At 52.6% G+C, this 21,679-nt stretch overlaps 1 protein-coding gene across 4 annotated transcripts; it reads left to right on the top strand.

Annotated features, from left to right (window-relative positions):
• On the top strand, positions 18 to 20,942 carry C18H19orf47 (chromosome 18 C19orf47 homolog). 4 transcript variants are annotated; one of them, XM_018062419.1, is made up of 10 exons: positions 2,437 to 2,547; positions 5,506 to 5,557; positions 9,390 to 9,477; positions 9,579 to 9,693; positions 11,569 to 11,650; positions 14,712 to 14,849; positions 16,366 to 16,515; positions 17,836 to 17,906; positions 19,647 to 19,998; positions 20,666 to 20,940. In XM_018062419.1, the coding sequence occupies exons 2-10, from the start codon at positions 5,539 to 5,541 to the stop codon at positions 20,761 to 20,763; spliced, it is 1,113 nt and encodes a 370-aa protein (XP_017917908.1). In that variant the 5' UTR covers positions 2,437 to 2,547; positions 5,506 to 5,538; the 3' UTR covers positions 20,764 to 20,940. The 4 variants fall into 4 exon arrangements, with proteins under 4 accessions (XP_017917906.1, XP_017917908.1, XP_017917907.1 ...); XM_018062418.1 differs by having other exon boundaries at positions 16,363 to 16,515; XM_018062417.1 differs by lacking the exon at positions 2,437 to 2,547 and adding an exon at positions 18 to 112 and having other exon boundaries at positions 16,363 to 16,515; positions 19,647 to 20,942.

Here is a 21,679-nt window from a genome sequence, read left to right as displayed (position 1 = left end):
GCAGCGAGAACGGTGTTTCCGGGGCGGGCAGCCGGGAGGAGGGAGGTGGGTCTGACAGTTGGCGCCGCCGGGAGGGCGGGTTGCGCGAGTGGGCGCGGGCCCCGAGGGCCAGGTGAGGCGCGGGCCAGGGGTGGTGGATATGGGTTGGATGCGGTGGAGATGAATGGCGCCCCGGGATTCCGGAGTCAGTCCTGGAGCCGCCGTGCGGCTCTGGACAAGCGATTTCTTTCTCTGAATCTCAGTTTCCTGCTCTGTAGAATGGGGGTCAGAATGTGACTATAGCATCCTCTTTATGGGTTGGAGTGAGAAGTCAGCTCGTGCTTGTCGGAGCCCTAGCTCAGCGCCTGGCCCACTGCACACTTCTTTGCTATACTATTATTGTTAGTATTGTTGATGATTGTGTTTGGTACGGAAGATCAGGGTGTGGGAGCGTGAAATTGGGAGCCAACATTTCAGTTCAAATCCTAAGCTACACTTTGTGGTAGCGGACCTGTGCCTTCCCTTATCTGAACTTCATTTTCATCGTTTATAGGATGAAGGCTAATAATCCCTTCATCATATCATAGAGTTATTGTGAGGATGCTGATGAAATGTGCGTGTAAAGTACTCAGCATAGGGCCTGACGGTGTAGAGCAGGAGCTCAGTAAATAGATCCGGACTATAATAATAATACTGGCCATAGCAGACGCCCATTAGGTGTTTAGGTCCCTATAGTCAAAGCTATGGTTTCTTCAGTAGCTATATATATGGATGTGAGTGTTGGACCATAAAGGAGGCTGAGCGCTGAAGAATTGATACCTTCCAGTTGTGCTGGAGAAGACTCTTGAGAGTCCCTTGGACCGCAAAGAAATCAACCCTGAATATTCAGTGGAAGGTCTGATGCTAACGCTGAAGCTCCAATACTTTGGCCACCTGATGTGAAGAGCCAACTCATTGAAAAAGACTCTGATGCTGGGAAAAATTGAAGGCAAAAGGAGAAGAGGGCGGCAGAAGATGAGGCAGTTTGAGAGCATCACCAACTCAATGGACATAAATCTGAGCAAGCGACAGGAGATAGTGAAGGACAGGGAAGCCTGGTGCACTGATGTCTGTGGGGTCACAGAGAGTCGGACATGAGTTAGTGACTAAACAATAACGACATAATGATTCCAAGAGTCATTGGTGTAGATGAGACTAGCAAGGAAGTAGAGAAGAAGGAGAAGCTCAGAGACTTCAGCTTTCCTTCACTTTCCTTCTGATAGGAAAGACTTTGAATCTGCAGCTAGGCAAATTGACATCCTGCCACTTACTATTTGTCATATTTTGCTGAATCCTGTAGTATTAAGGCTTTCCTTTTTCTTTGAAACCACTGATTCATTTTTCTCCAGTCGGTTCATTTGAGAAGGAAAATTTGTATTGCTTTTCTAATGAAAAACTAGCATTGCTTGGCTGTGAAAAGGAGGACTTAGCCTGAACTCCAGTGGAAGCAGAATGGTTTATTATATTGTAGATAGAAAAGGAAAGAATTGAAAAAGGAAGGACTTGTGTTTTTGTGATTCCATGCTGTCAGGTCTCATGGGTCCTGTCAAGTTATACTCTGTTTTCAGCTCGCACTTGGCATATGATGGTCTTGGCTTAGTGATTGTCCTACCCTTTTCCTGACTCACTGAAGATGTACTTATTTTATTTAATGCACATGTACAAAACCTACTGAGCGTCGTTCTAACAGCTTAGCATTTAGGAACTCTTAACCCCACTAAGCACTTTAAAAATAGATATGCCTATCCTTTTTTTTCTTTTTAATTTGAGTATAGTTGATGTACAATAACTCCTGTCATTCTTATTTTACAGTTGAAGAAAGTGCGATCCAAAAAGGTTAAACCACTTGCCTCAGAGTCAGGGTTCAGTTCAGTTCAGTCGCTCAGTCGTGTCCGACGCTTTGCGACCCCATGAATTGCAGCACGCCAGGCCTCCCTGTCCATCACCAACTCCCGGAGTTCACTCAAACTCACGTCCATTGAGTCGGTGATGCCATCCAGCCATCTCATCCTCTGTCGTCCCCTTCTCCTCCTGACCGCAATCCCTCCCAGCATCAGAGTCTTTTCCAATGTCAGGGTTAGGAAGTGGTAAGATCGAGCTTTGGAGGCAGGCCTTCTAAGGGCTGAGCATAGGGAGTGTGGTGAATGGTAATTACTTGAATTTTGGGGAGCTGTCATTTTTCTATTATTGTTATATAATTTTCGCTGTTCATAAAGTCAGCGTGGGAGATAGGTTTTTAATGGTGGAGAGAGAAAATTGATTCTGGTGGGGAATTCTGCAGCTGTAGTGGGAAGATGTTGCTATTGTTCAGTTGCTCAGTCGTGTCTGACTCTTTTGTGACCCCACAGACTGTAGCCTGCCAAGCTCCTCTGTCCGTGGGATTTCCCAAGCAAGAATACTAGAGTGGGTTGCCATTTCCTCCTCCAGAGGATCTTCCCGACCCAGGGATCGAATCTGAGTCTCCTGCATTGCAGGCAGATTCTTTACCACTGAGCCACCAGGGAGGATACCAGTACCTAAAGGCTTCTAGTAAGTATTAACTGAAACTTTGCTAAGACAGACCTCAGTGCCCAGCTCATAGTAATCTCTTGACCAGTGGACTGACTTGGGTTCGCATCCTGGCCCCTCAGTTGCTTGCTGTGTGACCTCAGGCCTGCCACTATCCCCTGTAACTTGGAGATTGTTTTTACTTTCTACCGCAGGTGATGGTGAGGAGGCGCTGAGGTGTGTTCATCAGCAATGCTAGGCACGTGAATGCTCATCAGGAGCTGCTGCATGGGCACTGGAATCAGGGATAACTTGTTTTTGTTTTTGAATCCCAGTAAAGCTCTGGCTTGATGTGGCATTTGGCAAATGACTGTACCACAGTGAGTCAGTTTTTTTTTTTTTTTCCCATTGATTAAAATGTGGCTAATGATAGTCCTCACGCATGAGGAGGTTGTGAGGCGTTGGCGTGATGCCTGGCACCATTCCTGGTGCATAGTTGGTGCTTGCTATGTGCAGCGTTGTTCTGTCTGGCTTACTGAAGCCTCCTTCAGGCCTTGCTCTTTGAGAGATGTTGGTTGTGTTGTTCTTGTCCAGTGGTAACATCCCGAAGGGAAAGGGCATCTTAGGAGCCAAGTACGGGATCAAGTGATGCCTCTGGTCATGTTCCTCATCCTAGTTGAGGGTGGAGGAGAGAGCATCACCCTGGGGACTTTGGGAAGATGTCACAAGGCAGGTGGCAGCCATGCAGAGTGATGGAGAGCTTGCTAGGAGGATAGGAGAAGCAAACATGCAAGGCACAGGTGACATTCTGTGTGAAGAGTGTGTAGCTGGCAAAGCCCTTGGGTGTTGGAGGGAAGGCTGGAGTGGGAGGCCTGGGGGGCAAGAAGAGCCAGCACTCTAAAGTACTTAGCATGCAGCAGGCACTCTCAGGTACTCTGTGCATAGAAACTCATCTAGCCCCACAGCAGTCCTCTGGGATAAGTCAGGGGTGTACCATCCCAGTGTACAGACGTGGACACTGGGGCCTGACTGGTGAAGTTGCTTGGCAAGGTCACACAGCTAGTAAGTGGTAGAGCCAGATTTGAACCCTGCAAGTCTGGTTCCAGAGTCCTTACTTTTAAAAATAATTTTATTTGTTTATGTATTTTTGGTTTTTGCCGTGCTGGGTCTTTGTTGCTGCACAAGGCTTTTTCTAGTTGCGATGCGCGGGGGCTCCTCTTTAGTTGTGGTACACGGGCTTCTCATTGCAGTGCCTTCTCTTGTTGCGGAGCACAGGGCCTAGGGCGTGTGTAGTTGTGGTTTCTGGGCTCCAGAGTGCAGGCTGAATAGTTGTGGCGCACAGGCTTAGTTGCTCCGTGGCACGTGGGATCTTCCCGTGTCAGGGATCAAACCCATGTCTCCTGCACTGGCAGGCGGATTCTTTACCACTGAGCCACCCGGGAGGCACTCTCGCCTCCCCCGCCACACTTTTTTTTGGCTGCGCGGGCTCTTCCTTATGGAGTGCAGGCCTCTCTAGTTGTGGCGTTCCGGCTTAGTTGCCCCGGCAGTCAGGTTTAGTTGTCCTGCAGCACGTGAGATCTTTGTTCCTCGACCAGGGATCGAGCCCACATCCCCTGCTTTGGAAGGTGGAATCTTAACCACTAGATCACCAGGGAAGTCCCCCAGAGTACCATCACTGCGATACCATTAAAATAGTGGGTAGGAAGGGGCAGATGGTAGGTGATGGTCCACAGAAAGGGGCTGGAGAGTGGGCCTTCTGCACCCTGTAGGTGATGGAGGGGTGGGGGACATGAGTCAGAACTGGGGGCTGGCATGAGTGCGGGGGAGCAGCGTAGGGGGAGAGGATGGCCAGGGAGGGGCAGTGTGGGACATGGGGGTTCCTGGAGTCAGTAGTGGTAGATCAGGTGAGGAAATGATTTCTTTTAGTTCTGTTTCAGCGTTGTTGTTCACGTGCAGGAGAAGGTCTCCATTGGTGCTCGTATGTCATGTGTCTTTCTGGCACCCGCTGACCTTACCCAAGTGAAAACTGGCTTTGTGTTTCTGCCCTGGGGCCCGTCCTGAGTGGAGCCCCGCCTCTTTGTCCCTGGCTCTCTCACTCACCTCGCTCCCTCTATGGTATGGTCCCTGCGGGCTCCTGGCTGCCCCGCGGACATGCCAGATGGGCTTCTGGCTCAGGGCCCTGAACTTGCTGTACCTTCTCCTGGAACACTCTTCCTCTCTAAAACTGCATGGCTCACTCCTCCACCTCCTTCGGTCTCTTAAATGTCACTTTGGAGAGCTCCTACTGGGGACTTCCCTGGCGGTCCAGTGGATAAGACTGTACTTCCACTGCTGGGGGCATGGGTTCGATCCCTGCTCCGGAAACTAAGATCTCGCGTGCTGCATGGTGGGGCCAGAAAGTTTTTTTAAGAAACAACAGCAACAAAAAGAGAGAGCCCTTCCCCGGGCACCTGTTTAGAATTGTAAGCCCTCCCTTCCTGGGCCCTCCGCGTTTTCTCCATGACACTGAAGGCTTTCTGACACACGACACTGTCAGCTGGTTTGCTAATTGTTTTCTGTCCTTAACTGTGTCACCACGTAGAGGCCAGGCTCCGGGTTTTTGTTTACCTCTGTATTCCCGACCCCTAGAGCAGTACCTCACGCCCAGTAGGTTTTCAGGAGAGAGTTTTTGAAAGAATGAATGGGTATTTATGGTTAAGGTCTTGGGCCAGGGAGGGTCTTTTATCTGTCTCTCTCTTTTCCAGCCAGAAACTTGGGAGGTGTGTGGGGACGGAGCTGTGGACATTTGCTGTCCCTGGGCCTTGTCCCAGGCAGGAGTGATCTCTGCAGTGACAGCTCTGCCCCAGGCTGACTTCCTGCCAGCTGTCCAGGCTATTCCTGGGCTGTGAGCCCCCAGCCCAGGAACTCTTTTCTGGCAGGCAGACAGACAGGCAGCAAGAGACGGACAGACACTTAGCCGGCGGTGGCTCACGAGCGCTCTCCCTTCGTCCTCTCTTTCAGGCTCCAGGGAGCGGCGTGAAGGCCCAGGAGACAATGGTCTCAGTGACTATGGGTGAGTCTTCTCTCAAGGGCCCTCTCTCCCCTCTCCCCCTTTTTGACGTGTGACCTTAATAGGGGGGGCTGGGTGGGGGAGGGAGGGCCAGTCACTGGCAGGAACAGCTGTGCTCTGAGGAACCTGGAGGCAGGGCCAGGCCTGCTCAGGGCCGACCGCCTGCTTTCTGCTATCCTGGCCTCCTGACAACGTACTATGGCCATAAAGAACTCGGGTTCTGGAGTCCAGCAGGTCACCCACATGACCTCTTAGAGCCTTGATTTTCTCATCTGTAAAATGGAGATCATAACATCCTGGGACGTTGTTTAAGTATTAAGGAGGTGATTGCATGTAAAGCCTTGAGCCTAGTTCTCAGCAAATGTTAGCTGTTACTATTCTCATGAGCTTTATCAACATTCTCTTTAAACTTTGTACTTGGGGATTGCCAAAACACAGAGATTATTAGCTAGTCACTTTTAAATTTTTGGACTTTTGAATATACAGAGAAGTATGTAAAACAGATTTGTGTGATCATGAGAGCAATTAGAAAGCAAACATCTGAATACATCCTTTTTGATTCCATTGACAAAAAGCACAGGAGTGGCTTCCCTGGTGGTCCAGTGGGTAAGACTGCGCTTTCAATAGAACATGGGTTTGATCCCTGGTCAGGGAACTAAGATTCCCACATGCTGCACCACATGGTCGAAATAATAAAACGCAGAAGCAGGCACAATCACTCTGTGCTGCTAGAAGGTGTTTATTGCCCTTGGGAGGCAGGGAGAAGTGGCTCCCTAGGGAATGGGAGGCCGGGGGAATGCTTCTAGAATGTTGGAAATGTTTTACTTCTTGATCTGGGTGCTGGTTACATGGGTGTGTTGGTTTACGAAAATCTATCGACTTGTGTGCACTTTTGTGAGTGTACCTTATAGTTCAGTAAGAAAGGTTTTAAAAAAACCTCCACCCATCTAACCATCCAGGTGGAGAACTAGAATATTGCCTACCCACCTCGAGGCTCCAGCCGTCACACCACCTCCCTCCTTCAGATGGAAGCTGCCACTATCTTCTCTTTGCGATCTTCCCTCCTTACCTTACCTTATCGGTGTGCCACTAATGAAAGCGTTCCTACAGACTTGCTTCTGAATTTACACGAAGGAAATCCGGCCATGCCCTGTGTTCTTTTGTATCTGGCTGCTGTTGCTCAGCGCAGTGCCGGAGAGTCATCTCTGGTGCTGTGTGTAGCTGTAGTTCTTTCCTTTTTTAAAAAAAATCTGTTACAATATTGCTTGTTTTAATGTTTTCTTTGTTTGGCGGGGAGGCATGTGGGAGCCTAGCTCCCTGACCAGGGGTCTGTCTTGCATCCCCTGCAGTGAACGTCTTAACCCCTGGCCTGCCAGGGCATTCCCCATAGTTCTTGCTTTACTCTGCTGCATCGTGTGGACTGGGTGAGCCATCGATCATCGTTTCTTTGCCAGTGCTATTGTCAGTGGATACTGTTTCTGGATTGTGAGACTAGCTGCTAGGAATATTCTAGTGCCTGTCTTCTGGCGTGAACAGCAGGTCACCCGTTTGAGTCCCAGACACGCATTGTGGCCTGTATTATTATTTCTGAGACGGGGGTGCATCTTACAGCTGGTGCTTAGGACCATTTAACTGGCAGCAGGTTTTCCTCCTTCATAGAACACAAAATGATGTTGACGCCGGATACGGGGTCTCTTGCAGCTCCTGGACTTTGCTTCAGGCAACTGACTGCCTCCAACCGTGTTGTGTTTCCTTTTCCCCTAATAACAGCTTAGTTGAGATACAGTTCACATTTCATACAACTCATTGGGTTTGTTTTTTTTTTCTTTTTGGCTGCGCTGGGTCTTGTGGGTTTTCTCCCGTTGCTGCAAGTGGGGGCTACTCTCCTGTTGTGGAGAACGGGCTCCAGGGCACGTGCTTTCAGTAGTTGCGGTTCGCAGGCTCTGGAGCTCAGGCTCAGTAGTTGTGGCCCACGGGCTTAGGTGCTCCATAGCATGTGGAATCTTCCCAGCCCAGGGATTGAATAGGTGTACCCTGCATTGACAGGCAGATTCTTAACCACTGGACCACCAGGGAAGTCCAGTGGTTTTTAAAATCTGTGTTTGTAGGCTTGTGCGTCCATCGCCACAATCAATTTCAAAATATTTTCCTCACTTCCCCCAGTTCCCAAATGCCCATTAGCAGTCACTCCCCTCTCCCCCCTGCTTTCCCAGCCCGGTCCCTGGCAGCTGCTATTCTATTTTCTGTCCCTATAGATCGCCATAGATTTACCACTCCTGGACATTTCACATAAATGGAACTATTACGTGGTAGTTTTTGATATTTAGACAAAGCTGCCTGCTTTTGGCTAAAGGAACCCAGGCCCCCCCCACCCCCGCCCATGTCTTGACAGATGGAAAGTGCTTGGGCAAAGAAGAAAAAAGTCCATCCTTTCCTCGGGGCTGGTAGAAGTCCTGAGGCTGTGAGCACCTCACTTGCTGCAGGCCTGGGGAGACTGGCCCGTGCTGGGTGGGCACCTGAGACCCCTGCCGCCCTCCACGCAGCGTCTCATCCAGACTGTGTCCCTCGCCCTGCTCTGAGCCTCAGTTGTCATATCAGCAAAATGGGCATAGTAACACCAAATTTCTCCTTTTTAAAAAAAATAGCATGGAGTTTGGGATGTACCGTTATATACCATGAGAAAGACTTTAAAAGAAAATGTTGCTAATTAAATTGTGGCACACCATCAACTGTGAGGTAAATCCTAGTTTCCGAGATACTAAAATGTGAGAAAAAAAATTCTACTCAGAACCAGTGATCTGCTCTGATACCTGGCCTGAGTGGTCAGGGTCATTTTGAAGGTCACACCCAAGAGGCCAAGAAAGAACTTTGGAAACAGTGAAGTTGGGTGGATGAAGTCTGCTTGGTCTAGGCTCCACGCGTAGAGGGGACGTCATCACCGTCACCGTCACCATCACGGCTGCCGTGGGGGAGGACATCCTCTGGGCCTTGTGCCATTTCGAGCCCTTTCTGCATCCTTTCTCTTTAGTTTGCACGATGACCCAGGACGTCAGCGCTCTTACTACTAGAGTGTCTGCTCCCTGAGGGAAGGCACTCTGGGCCCTGCAGTATCCCCAGTGCCTGGAGCAGGACTCGGTGTGTGCCAGATGCTCAGTACACGCTTGTGGAATGTGTCACCCCAGAGGAGACCGAGCAGCAAGCGCTACCTTCCCCAGAGTCCTTTTTCTGGGGGATGGCAAAGCCAGGATTCCAACCCACACTCCAAAGCCTGTGCTCATGACCTCCTTTCTGAGGCTGGGCTGCTCCTGTGCGTGTTGTAGTGGAGATGCTTGCTGACACCCAGAGGCCAACTGTGCAAACCTTCTTTCCACCCACCTGTGGATCCTGTCACCCTCTGGGCCTGCACCTGTGATGGAGACCTGGGTGGAGAACCCAGAGTCCTGACTCCCCGCCGCCCCCAGTCATTGGCCAAGCCTGGGGGACAGTGGTTGCTGGGGGTCATCATGCTCCAGGCAGGGCAAAGTTGTGAGGAGAAGGGCAGTCCAGGAGCACAGGGGCTTGGGGAGTCTGTCTCTTGTTAGCAGTGTGGCCTGGGGCCCGGCGTCCAGCCTCTCCCTGCCTCAGTTTCCTCATCAGCCAAGTAGAGGTGTCAGTGCTGCTCAACGCCCAGAGCTGGCAGGTCGGCTTAGTTCTGTCATCTACGTGGAGTGCTCAGGACCTGGCATTTGATAAGCACTTAATTTGTGGGAGCTGCTGCTGTTGTGGTTTTGCTGCTGCTGTTCTCTAAGGAGAATCATGTGAATAATGAGCCCTGTCTACACCTCCACGCTCCCAGCCACTTCCGAGTGGATCCAGTTCTTTAAGGAAGCCGGCATTCCTCCAGGACCTGCTGTCAATTACGCTGTGATGTTTGTGGATAATAGGTAAGGCTACTGAGGGGACAGGGCTGACCCTGGGGAAAGAAGGGGAGTTAGGGAACAGGCCGGCCCACCCACCCCAACTCACTTGTCACCCTTCCCTGCAGAATCCAGAAGAGCATGCTGCTGGACCTCAACAAGGAGATCATGAACGAGCTGGGCGTGACCGTGGTGGGCGACATCATTGCCATCCTCAAGCATGCCAAGGTGGTGCACCGCCAGGTGGGCTCTCTGCTCGACGCCTCTGTTTCTGGGTTTAGGGTGGGATGGAGGGCTGGTGGTAGAACCAGTCGGAGGCTTGGAAGCAAAGGTAGGCATACCTGGATTCCAAGGTTGGTTCCACTGCTTGCTGTGTGACACGGGGCACGTTGCCTAATTTCTCTGAACCTTACTTTCTCCGCTTGTAGAATACACATAGGCAAACCTGTTTCGTAGGGGGATTGTAAGTGTTAAGCTACATAAAGCCCTAGCACAGTGTACACAGCAGGGCCTCGTTAAGGGCTCTCTGTAAGTATTATTATTATTATTACTGTTAGTTTTTCCTTCCCTCATCATAGTTATTCTTACTGTGACTCTTCTGTCCCCAAAATAGGAGCTTCCGAGGTGGGACACAGTTGGTGACTTGGCCAACAGCATGGTGGTTCCATTCTTGGGCTTTCTGTTGACAGTGACCTTGGACTAGTGATTCACCTCCCCCAGTCACTGAAACAGGCCTTGCACTCACCCTTTCTGAATAGGGCCTCTGTGGCCGTCCACCAGAGAGTGTATATGGCGTCAAGTGCCGGGCCTGGAGTGAAGAGTTGCTTTAGCTGTGATCATTAGCACTTCCAGGCTCTTGCCGTGGCCCGCCAGTCCCTGTCTTCATCCTTTATACACATTACCAGCTTATTGACTCCTTCTTCCCGTAAGGGAGGCTTGTTGCAGAGGCTGCACTCTCAAGCAGTCCACGTACCACGTGGTGGTCACTGGGATTTTTCTCATTAATTTTAGAGGCTTTCTGCATTCCAGGGCCAGGATTTCATCTGCCCATCATCCTGGACAGGACCCTGCAGCAAGGGCTCTCTCAAGCCAGGGATGCTGTCTGAGTTATCCCAGAGGTCACAGAGCAAAATGTGTTCTTTTCTTTAAACTTTAAAATTTGAGACTGATTTTGGATTTGTAGAAAAGTTGCAACAGTAGGACACAAAGTTTCTGTATTTCCTTCACCCAGCTTCCCCTAATGTTGACATGCTACATAGCCATGACACATTTGTCAAAACTAAGAAAGAAACATTGCTATGCTGTTATTGGGCTTCCCAGGTGGCACAGTTGGTAAAGAATCCCCCTGCCAGTGCAGGAGACGTGAGTTCGATCCCTGGCTCAGGAAGATCCCCTGGAGAAGGGAATGGTAACCCACTCCAGTATTCTTGCCTGGAGAATCCCAAGGACAGAGGAGCCTGGCAGGCTACAGTCCATGGGGTCGCAGAGTCAGACGCGACTGAGCTCCAGCTTATGCACATGCTGTTATTCACTAAGCTACGGACTCTGGGTTTCTTCCGGTTTCCACTAATGTCCTTTTCTCCTCTGGGGTACCACATGGCATTTTCTCCATGTGTCTCCTTAGTCTCTTTTGATTTGGGCCAGAGTCCTGCTCTTCCCGAGTTTTAGATGACCTTAACAGTTTTGGAGAGTACTGCTCAGCTGTTCTGTAGCGTGTCCCTGTTTGGGTTTGTCTGGTGCTTTGTTATAAGTTGGGCTTCCCAGGTGGCGATGGTGGTAGAGAACCTGTCTGCCAATGCAGGAGACGAAAGAGACATGGATTCAGTCCCTGGGTCAGGAGGATCCCCTGGAGAAGGGTATGGCAACTCACTCCAGTATTCTTGCCTGGAGAATTCCAATGAAATGAGGAGCCTGTGGGCTACAGTCCATAGGGTCACACAGAGTCGGACATGACTGAAGCGACTTAAAACTTGCAAGTAGAAGTGAAATGTTTTGAAATCTCTTCTCTAACAGCCCAGGCTCTGATCTCCCCCAGTTTTGCTCAGATATCTGGGTCCCCTTTTCCTCCACCTCACATCCCATCCCCATGGTAACCCCAGGCACCTGTTTTCTTTACAGGATATGTGCAAAGCTGCCACTGAGGCGGTGCCCTGCAGCCCCAGCCCCCTCCCAGGCGAGATTCGCCGAGGTGCTTCTAGCGGTGAGTCCTGTCTGTTCAGGCCTCTTTCCTCCGTTCCGACATTCTGTAGTGAAGGGGACACGCCTGGACTCTGCAGAGGTGGAAGCACAGCCATCTGGGGCTCTCTTGTCTCAGGGATAAATGGAGCAGAGAGTGACTGTGCATACGATCGATTTTCGTTCGTGGTTGTTCCATTCTGCAAAGCCACTGGGAGCATTGAGTCAGTGACTCTGAGTCACTGCTCCCAGGGAAATGTGGGGTCAGGTTCCTGCAAGCTTCTGGTCACAACATCTTCATCATCTGACCAGTGTACAACCTTATTTTATGTGTGTTTCTGTTTTAAAAGACCTTATTTAATATATATTGTTGATTCATTGACAGTGAACTCACAGCCCACAGCACTAAAACTCACGCCTGAATGAAGCTTATCCAACGCACATATGTTTTCCATAAAGCGCATCCCCGCCTTCTTGAACTTAGGACACTACCCAGTATCTTATCACCAAGCTTGGGGACCATTTTAAACAGCAGAATCACAAACAGAAACACAAAGATGTGAAAATATCACTGAGGAAACCGTAAATAGATGGTGTGGAGAAGGTGATGGCACCCCACTCCAGTACTCTTGCCTGGAAAATCCCATGGGCGGAGGAGCCTGGTGGGCTGCAGTCCATGGGGTCGAGAAGAGTTGGACAGGACTGAGCGACTTCACTTTCACTTTTCACTTTCATGCACTAGAGAAGGAAATGGCAGTCCACTCCAGTGTTCTTGCCTGGAGAATCCCAGGGACAGGGGAGCCTGGTGGGCTGCCGTCTATGGGGTCGCACAGAGTCGGACACGACTACAGCGACTTAGCAGCAGCAGCAGCAGCAGCAGCACTATATAGACTTGTTTACTATGTGAGCTGTGGCAGGATAGCAGAGTGTTGCCTTGTTTGACCTCAGTTGGGAACATGCATTAGGCAACTCAGGATTTTTGCCTCTCTGTGCCTGTCTATAAATGACCACAGAACCCCACAAGTATTGGTTTTGAGGTTGTGAATAAATTTGTAAATATGCCAGTTTATAAATACAGAATCTGAATGATAAGAATCAACTATATTTATACTTCTGATTTTTTAGCAGTGTGGCACTTGAAAAATTTGACATACATGCATACGTACATATTGATTAGCCTTTGCTGCTTAACAGGCTTCCCCCAAACAGATATAAACACACATTAAAAAAAAATTTTTGATTTCAAAGTAGTTGATTTCTTTTCAGAGTAAGAGGTCACCTTTTGCAAAATTCATTTTATTTTTAACACTTGCACATTTTAGTACTTCAAATCATACTTGTGCACTTACTGATAATGAGGAACTGATCTTCTGACCCAAGGTTTTTAAAAAATTTTTGTTAAAATATACTTGATTTACAGTGTTGTGTTTCAGGTGTGCAGCAAAGTAATTCATTTAAGTTACATACAGAAGCACACACACACACCCACCGACCCACCCATGTACCCCTAGTTCCCTGACAAGGGATCAAACCCATGACCCCTACAGTGGAAGCCACTCTTGACCACTGGACCGCTGGGAAAGTCCTGGTTTATGGGAATTGATGTTAAATGGACTGTGTAGCTTTGATGTATTTTTCTGTATACTGTAGTTATAGTTAAAAACAACCAAGCAATAGGAAATTATAATCTTGTGTTGAGGGTCATCATGAAGGATTTCAGGAGGCTTTGAGAGGTAGCACACTGCAGGAAGAGAGAACTTTTCCGGAGGGGAGGGGGTAGGACAAAGTAGCAACGTCTGATAGCCACTATAGGGGGTGTTCCTAGGCCTACTGAGCAAGGAGTGGTAGCATGAAGACCCCCCCTACCCCCTCCCCTGCAGGGCTCCCCCGGGAGTTCAGGAAACCCACCCCTGAAGCTAGCAGCAGCTGCTCCTGGCCCTCCCGTCTGCTCTCTGTAGCCCATCTTGCAAACTGGGACACCCCTTCTCCTTCTCCACAGGAGACGGGGTGCCTGAGACTGCTCCCCACCTCCAAGGGAGGTCTCCTCTTTTCTTGTCCCAGCCCAGCTGAAGGCACACCTACATTGTCCAGGGCCCCTGCTGGGTGACCCTCCTCCCTGAGTGCCCTCAATTTCCTCATCTTTAAAGTTCGTTTGCAGCAGAGCCTGTCTGCTAGGGGTGTTGAGAGGTTCGGTGACCCTGTTCATCTTTTCAGTAGATGTTTATTACTGAGGACCTGTGAAGTGCTGAGGACACAGCAACAAACAGTATCTCCTCTTGAGGCTTGCAGTCTCTTGGGCGAGTCTGCCAGTAGACAGATAAATGTACTTGAATGTCGAGCAGTAGTGGGCTTCCCTGCTGGCTCAGCGGGTAAAGAACCCGCCTGCAATGCAGGAGTCACAGGAGACGTGGGTTCAATCCCTGGGAAGCCCTGGAGGAAGGGCAAGAAGATCCCCTGGGGGAGGACGTGGCTTCCTGCTCCAGTGTTCTTGCCTGGGGAATCCCATGGACTGAGGAGCCTGGCGGGCTACAGTCCGTAGCATCGCATAGAGTCGGACACGACTGAAGTGACTGAGCATGCACGCGTATCCAGCAGTAATACGGACTATGAAGAAAAAGAATAGTGTAGGGTAGAAGTGGGAGCGGTTGAGGGGGCAGTCGGGAGTTTTCTCTGAGGAGGCTGAGTCTGAGAGGAGACCTGAATGAAGAGAGAGAGCAAGCCCATTGGTACTGGGGGAGCTGTGAGCCAGCCAGACAGCAGATAGACAAATAGCAGGCACCCCAAGGTGTGTGGTTTCTGGAGGAGGAAGGTCCTGGAGGAAAGCAAGGCTGTGGGGGAGGGAGAGGGAAGGACTCAGCACAGGGCTGGGTGACCGGTGGATGAAGGGTGCTTGGAACCATCTGGTCTGGGCCTCAGGAAAGCACCCCCTGGGCTAGGCGGGCTGGACTAGTCCCTGGAAGACAGGCCCTCCCCAGGCCTCCCTGTCTTGACAGTACAGCCCATTCAGTCCCAAGGTGGCCTTCCCTATCCTGCCCCCTTCCTGGGGCCCTGTCTCACTGGACTCTCCTCTTTGCTCTTCCTGCCAGCCGCCTCCCGAATGATCACCAACAGCCTGAACCGAGACTCCCCACCTGGCACTCCCCCCAGGCGGCCGGACACCAGCACCTCCAAGATCTCTGTCACCGTGTCCAACAAGATGGCAGCAAAGAGTGCCAAGGCTGCCGGTGAGGGGACGTGGGCAGTGGGTGGGAGGAGCTGGAGGCCGCTGCGGGTTGGCAGACGGCATCTGGGGGGATGTGTTCTTGACGCTGCTGTGCAGGCCATGGGGTGTGCACAGTGTTCAGACTCGGTCAGGTCACGGCCTCTCTGGGGGCCTCGCCTTCCACGTCTGTCGAAGGGGGCTGGTGCTACCCTCCTCCGCGGACCGTTGGAAGCCCTTGAGATGGTGTCTGTGAGTGTCGTGGGCCCGTTGCAGTTCTCACGCAGGGGCCAGTTCAGTCTGTGTAATTTTTATTTTATTGTGGTGAGAACACAACGTGAGATCTGCCTACTTCATGAAACTTTACGTGTGCAGAACAGTGTTGTTGACTGTGGGTGGTTCAGTCTTTTTTAACAGATGGTCACTGAGCCCCACACTGGTTCCCGGCCCTGTGCTTGATGCCTGGGGTCAAAGGTAAAGAAGCTACCTTTCCTGTTAGCCACCAGAGGGATCCTTTAAAACTTTCCATCTGATCCTTTTCCACCCTTGTCTAGAACTCTCCAGGGCTTCCTATTGTTCCATTAGTAAAGTCATCTTCCCACGTGGCCTTGCTGGGCCCTGTGGGTTTATGTCTTGCCTGCTGCCTCCATTCCCCTCCAGGGTCCTTCCCATCATGGGGCCTTTGCCCCAGTATTCCCTTCTCCCAGGGCCCTCTTCCTGCGTAGACTCTTCTATGCTTGGCCGCTGCTCTTCCTGGTCTCAGCTTGTGAGCTGGGAGTGGGGCACGGCCTTTGGGCTTCCAAGCCCGCCTTCTGTCCATCACACGCTTCTGCCTTTGTTGAGTCCACCCCCACAGCCCAGTGGTCTTGGCCCATGTGGAAAGCAAGGCCCAGGATGGCGCCCAGCCCCGTCACGCCCCGTCCACCTCCATCACAGGTGCTCCCTTTGGGCCACATGTGTCTGGAAGCGCCTCCTCCTCCTCCTCCTCCTGATTGTTCAGTTTGTGGGCCAAGAGTGAGAAAGTTAAGATTCATTCCTAAAGTAGTGAAAAGATGTGGGGCCTGGGATGGATGGTTCCTTCCCCTTCAGCACAGTAGAGGAGATTCTGTTTATTTTTGTAAGTTGAGGTGTAATTTACTTTTGCACAAGGCACACATTGTAAGTACATAGCTTGAATGATTTTTAACAAATGATCATACCTGTGAAGCCATTACCTTGATGGCCTGTCCACCACCCAGCAGTTTCCCGTCTGAGAGTATTCTGGCTGGCCTGGGAGGCGAGCCTACTGGGGGGTGGGTCAGAGCCACAGAGAGCCCAGGAGGCCAGCCATAGCCTTCTGCAACCCCACTGGGCCCAGGCCCCTGACTTTCTTGGTGGATCAGTCAATGCCCATAGGGGAGGTTGGGAAGAGAAGGGATTCTGGTCATGGGAACGCATGGAGATAAAGGGCACGTGTGTGCCCTTTGCAGGGCGTCCAGCCCCCCACCCCAAGTGGACATTCCCTTTCAGAAGATGCTCACCACCACCCCCTCCCCCAGCAGCCCTGGCCCGCCGAGAGGAGGAGAGCCTGAGTGTTCCCACCAAGCGGCGCCGGGTCACCGCCGAGATGGAGGGGAAGTACATTATCAACATGCCCAAAGGTACTACCCCGCGGACCCGGAAGATCCTGGAGCAGCAGCAGGCAGCAAAAGGTACTGGCCTGGGGAGGGGCAGAGACTGTGTTTCCCTTTTGCTGCGTCTTGCAGGGTTGGTCACGTTCTACGGGTGTTGGCCCAAAAGCAGGCTCTGATGGGGATCCAGGGGGCTTTGGACCCAGGGACAGCAATGGTGGCCATAGTAGAGAGGGGCGCATCACCACCTCTGCCTTCTTGTCCTGCAGTTAGCATAGCAGGGATCCTCGGTGCCTCAGCGGGCGTCTCTCCCCCGGGGAACGGTGGCACGGATCCAGTGCTGGTCTGCCTGCTAAGTCAGTGACCGTGCCTGGCTGAGGACAGTGCCCCAAACAGTAGGAACCATCGCGGTGAGCCAGAGGGGTCAGGCTGAGATTCAGTCCAGAGCTGGAGTTTATCTGGCGGTATGAGGATGCTCTTCTTTAAGCATTCCTTTTGTGCTCAGTTGTGTCTGACTCCTTGCGACCCCATGGACTGTGGCCCACCAGGCTCCTCTGTCCCTGAAATTTTCCAGGCAAGAATACTAGAGCTGATTGCCATTTCCTTCTCCAGGGGATCTTTCTGACCCAGGAATCGAACCCTCGTGTCTTCTGTCTCCTGCATTGGCAGGTGGATTTTTTACTCCTGCTGAAGCCCTGCATTCTGTCAGAACATTGTGTATATTCTCACGGAAAAATATTCAGTGGATGCAGAGGCAGTAAAAACAAACTTGTATCCCACATGTAATGGCGCCTTTCCAGACATCTGTCTGTGTGTTTACATGCATCTCGGCTTTTTTTTTTCTTTTTAAGCACAAATAGTCTCATCCTGCATGTATTGTATAAGGTTTTATTGAGCTCTTTTCACATTAGTGCACATGGATCTGCTTCATTCTTTTTGATGGCTGTTCAGTGTTTCCATAATACTTCTGTATCGTAATCTAGTAAACATTCTTCTGTTGATGGCTCTTCAAACTGTTATTTAGGGAGGGTATTACCACTTATCTGATTCTCTTAGAGGCCCAAGGCCCCCAAAAGAGGGGAAGGAAGCAGTAGGGATTGAGAACTCTTCCTGCACATACACTTACTGAATTGGTACCAAGAAGTGAGGACTGGAAGTGTCCATTTTAATTGATCCTTCTCACATTTGACATTGACCAGAAGTGTGGGGGTTAAGGTCAGTGTTAGCGGACAACACAGACATAAAACCTGACTCCGTCCAGTGTGCGCCTGCTTGGACCAGAGCTTCCTGGGGTCTGGGCTGGCCATGATGACCCCTCCCTGTCTGTTCAGTGCTCAGCCCAGCTTAGGCCTGCAGGGGCCACCCCCCAGGCGTAGGCTAACAACCTCACTTCCCTCCCAGGTCTCCACAGGACATCTGTGTTTGACCGCCTCGGCGCTGAGACCAAGGCAGATACCACAACGGGGAATAAAGTGAGTGGGAAGTGGGGGAGCCCCTGGGGACTCTCAAAGCTTGGTCTTCCCTGAGTGTCATTCCTGGCGCTTCCTGCATACCCCTCACCCTGTCTCACGTACCTTTCCAGTCCGGCTCCCTGTCTGTCTGCTACCCCGATCTCTCTCCCGATTTCTAGCCCCAGGGCTCTGGTGGACCCCTGGACAGTGTCCTGGGACCCCACCCACCAGCATGTCCCCTAACTGGCTTCGAATCTTCCTCCAAAGTACATCCTCCTCCTGTCTTGGGGGCTCCATGCCCCCGTTCCAGGCAGTCTTGAGTCTGAGGGCACCATCTATCTCCTGTCTGCAGCCTCGTCCCGTTGGGATGGGCAGTGGCCTCCTAGCTGGTGTCTGTGCAGCTCCAGGGAAAGCCCTCCAGCCCCTCCCTCACAGCAGCAGTGCCTACGACCCACAGGACAGGCCCCTTCTGCCCTCCTCGCCCACCGTAAACCCTTCAGAGGCTTTTCACCAGCCCAGGAGGTAGCCCGATCTTCTTGCCTCCACTTGGGGTCTCGCAGGCTCCAGGCGTGGCATGTGGTTAGGAGACGCAGCCTGAGCCTGTTGCCTGGGATGAATCCTGCTCTGCCATTGCCTGGCTTCATGGCCTCGACCATTTCACCTCAGTTTCCTCCTCTGTATAGTCCCTGCCTCACAGGGTAGTCGTGAGGACTCAGGAGGTATACCTGTGTGGTGGGGTCTGTCTGGTGCCTGGTCGGCATCTTTTTTTCTTGGCCGCACTGAGCAGCACACGGAACTTTCCCTACCAGGGCTTGAACCAACGCCCTCGGCAGTGGAAGCGCAGTCTGCTGGACCGCCAGGGAAGTCCCTGGTGAGCGTCTTGAAATGGCGCCTCAGATTCACGCTGGTCAAGTTTGCCAGCTGCCTTTCCTTGCTTGCTCACCAGGGCTCACCCACTCTGGCTTTTTTCTCATTTCCTAAATCTTATCATGAGCATGATTGTAATGCTCAGGATAACCTGGCTTAAAGATGCCGCCGTGGGAAGAGCTGGGCAAGTACCCCATAAATATGACTGTTACTCATGCCTGGGGGACTTTGAGGGTGCGCTTTACTCTGCTTAAACAGCGGAGCCTCAGAGAAAGTGTCCCTGAACTCAGCGAGGAGACGAGGCTTCGCTGTCCACAGCTCTCCACTGCCCCCGCCCCACACCCGCCCTCCCAAGCACGCAGTCCTGTCATTACTGGAGAATTACTTGTGTGAGGTCCGATGCCGACTCTGTCTTCCCTGCTGGACTGTAAGCCCCCTGTGAGTGGTGCAGGGCCAGTCTTGGTCAGCACTGAGTCCCCAGCACTGCCCAATACAGGCCAGATATTGAGCTGGAACTCAGATTATTTGTGGAGTGATTGACCAAGTTCGCCTCTTCTCTGTGGGTCCTCTATAGACCTTTGCAGCCAGTTTTTCCTTTCACCTCCCCTCTCCCTCCTGCTCTTTATTTGACTCACGTCCACTCAGCTCTCAGGTCTCATCCTGGAGGTCCCTTCTCCAGGATGCCTTCCCCTAACTTCGGCGGGGAGTGGTCTCCTCTGGGCTCCCCCAGTTCCCTGGACTTGCCCTCTCCTGGCTCTCACTACTATCAAGTGTGTCAGCGAGGGGTGCGCTTCCCAAGTGCGAGCCCCACGAGGCCAGGCACGGATGAGGCAGCTCTGTGATTACAGGGTGAGTGGCTCGGTGGCTCACCTGTCCTGTCTGCGACCCCCACAGCCCACCGGAGTCTTCAGCCGCCTGGGGGCCACGCCTGAGACGGACGAGGACCTGGCTTGGGACAGCGACAACGACAGCAGCAGCAGCTCCGTCCTGCAGTACGCCGGGGTCCTGAAGAGGCTGGGCCGCGCCCCCGCCAAGGCCAGCCCGCAGCCTGCGCTGGCTGTCAAAGCCAAGGCGACGAGCTCGGCGCCGACCGCTGCTGCCCCCACGCTGCGGCGCCTGGCCCTCTCCTCGCGCCCGGCGCCCGAGAGGAAGCCGGAGGCCCTGTCCAAAGTCAGCATCATCCAGAGACTGGGCAAGCCCGCCCTCGTGCCTGAGGCCCAGGACAGCCAGGTCACCAGCACCAAGAGTAAGTCCTCAGCTGAGGTCAAGGTCACCATTAAGAGGACTCTGGTGGGTCCCCGGGGGAGCAGCTCCAGCGAGGGCCTGGGTGCCCAGATGGACCACGCGGGCACCGTGAGCGTATTCAAAAGACTGGGCCGGAGGACCTTCTAGCCCATGGGCGGGGCGCAGGCCCCTCTCCTGACTCCCGGCTCCATCAGTCTTCAGCGAGGGCACGTTACCCCTCCCTGCCGGCTTCCGGACGACTTGTCGCCCCCTCAGGTGTTCCGCTGGCCTGAGCTTTCCGGGGAGCCACCTGGGTGTTCTGAATCCGAGAGGGTCGCCGTGGCCCGGCCTTGCCGCTCTGGGGCTTCCCTTCCTTCCCGTCCTCTGCTCTTGCCTCTTGACTGTGGCCTTGGCAGGACCCCCCCTTTACCTCTCTCGATGCCAAGGACCCTTCTCCTCCCCTCCATGCCCTTCCTCTCTCCCAGCAGCATCTGCTGCCTCAAACCCACATTCTGGGGCCTCCTTGTCCCCCAGATAGGGTGCACCCGGAGGGGTTTCTGTGTCCCCCACCCCGGGACTTCCTTGCCCGCCTGCCTCTGCCCCCCCCCCCCCAACTGCTTTGCCCTCCCCCACTCTCTCCTGATCTTCACTCTGTTCATTTCTTTTCTGTTTTCTGTCCCCGTGGCAAGGCCCGACTGTCCGCTGCGTCCTGCCTGACCCTCCTGCACCTCCGGCCTCCCAGCGGCGCCCTCGTCGGCGGTGGCGTCGAGCCAGTAGAGACTGTTAGCCGCCCTCACTCCCAGGCTGGAGGGACCTCCCCAGACCCCAGGCTGTAGCCAGGGCACCCGCCCGGGCCTCTTTTCTCCCTGAAAGTCTGTGGTGGGCGGCGGGTAAGGGGCATGGAGGTGGGAAGCCAACACCGAGAGAAGAAAACAGCTATTTTAATATATTTTTGTGACTTTCAGACTGTTTCCCTCCCCTCCTTCAGGGTGAGTTGCAGGATTGCTTTTTACATGCAGCACAGAGTGGGTGGGGCACCCGTGGAGAGCTGGGCAGCTCCCTGCACACCTGTAGGCCGTGATTTTCCTGCCAGCTCTGAGGTGAAGGGAGTAAGTCCCGGTCGTCATCCACTTGGGCCACCTCCTCCTGCTCTGGGCTCCCGCAGGGCCTCTGTCTGTCTGCCCTCCTCATCATAGGTTTCCCCCATTTCTGCCAGGTTGCCTATGAGGGGTTTTCCAGATTGCAGCTCCATTGTGAGGCTGTGGGCTCCTTTGGACTGGGTTCTTCACCCTCTCACTGCTGTGTGGTACTTGTGTCTGCCAGGCCTGTTCTAAGGGCTGGGATCTATCTGTGAGCCAAGCAGGCCCGTCCCTGTCTGCATGGCTGCCCTCACCAGCCAGGGAGACAAGCGGAAAGTGATCACGCTGCTCAGAGTCGGAAGGAAGGCTGAGCGCCCGTGATCAGGGTCTCTCTAGATGTTTGGGGCAAGAAGGCCTTTCAGAGGAGGTGACTTGCAGGGTGGTTTACATGAAGTTCAGGAGGAGAGGGCTCAACCAGGGCAAACAGGCAAGGCCAAGGCCCTGAAGTGGGATGAGGGGACACGGAAGAGACCAGCGTGGCTGGTGACCGAGTGAGTGAGTGATTACCGGGCCTAAGGAATTTGAACCCTTTCCCAAGAGCGTTGAGTTTGGGAGGGTTTGAGG

This window comes from Capra hircus, chromosome 18, assembly GCF_001704415.2.
Source record: "Capra hircus breed San Clemente chromosome 18, ASM170441v1, whole genome shotgun sequence".
NCBI classification, from domain to species: domain Eukaryota; kingdom Metazoa; phylum Chordata; class Mammalia; order Artiodactyla; family Bovidae; genus Capra; species Capra hircus.
The sequence above is the reverse complement of the archived record's forward strand: the minus strand, read 5'-3'. Positions and strand labels throughout refer to the sequence as shown.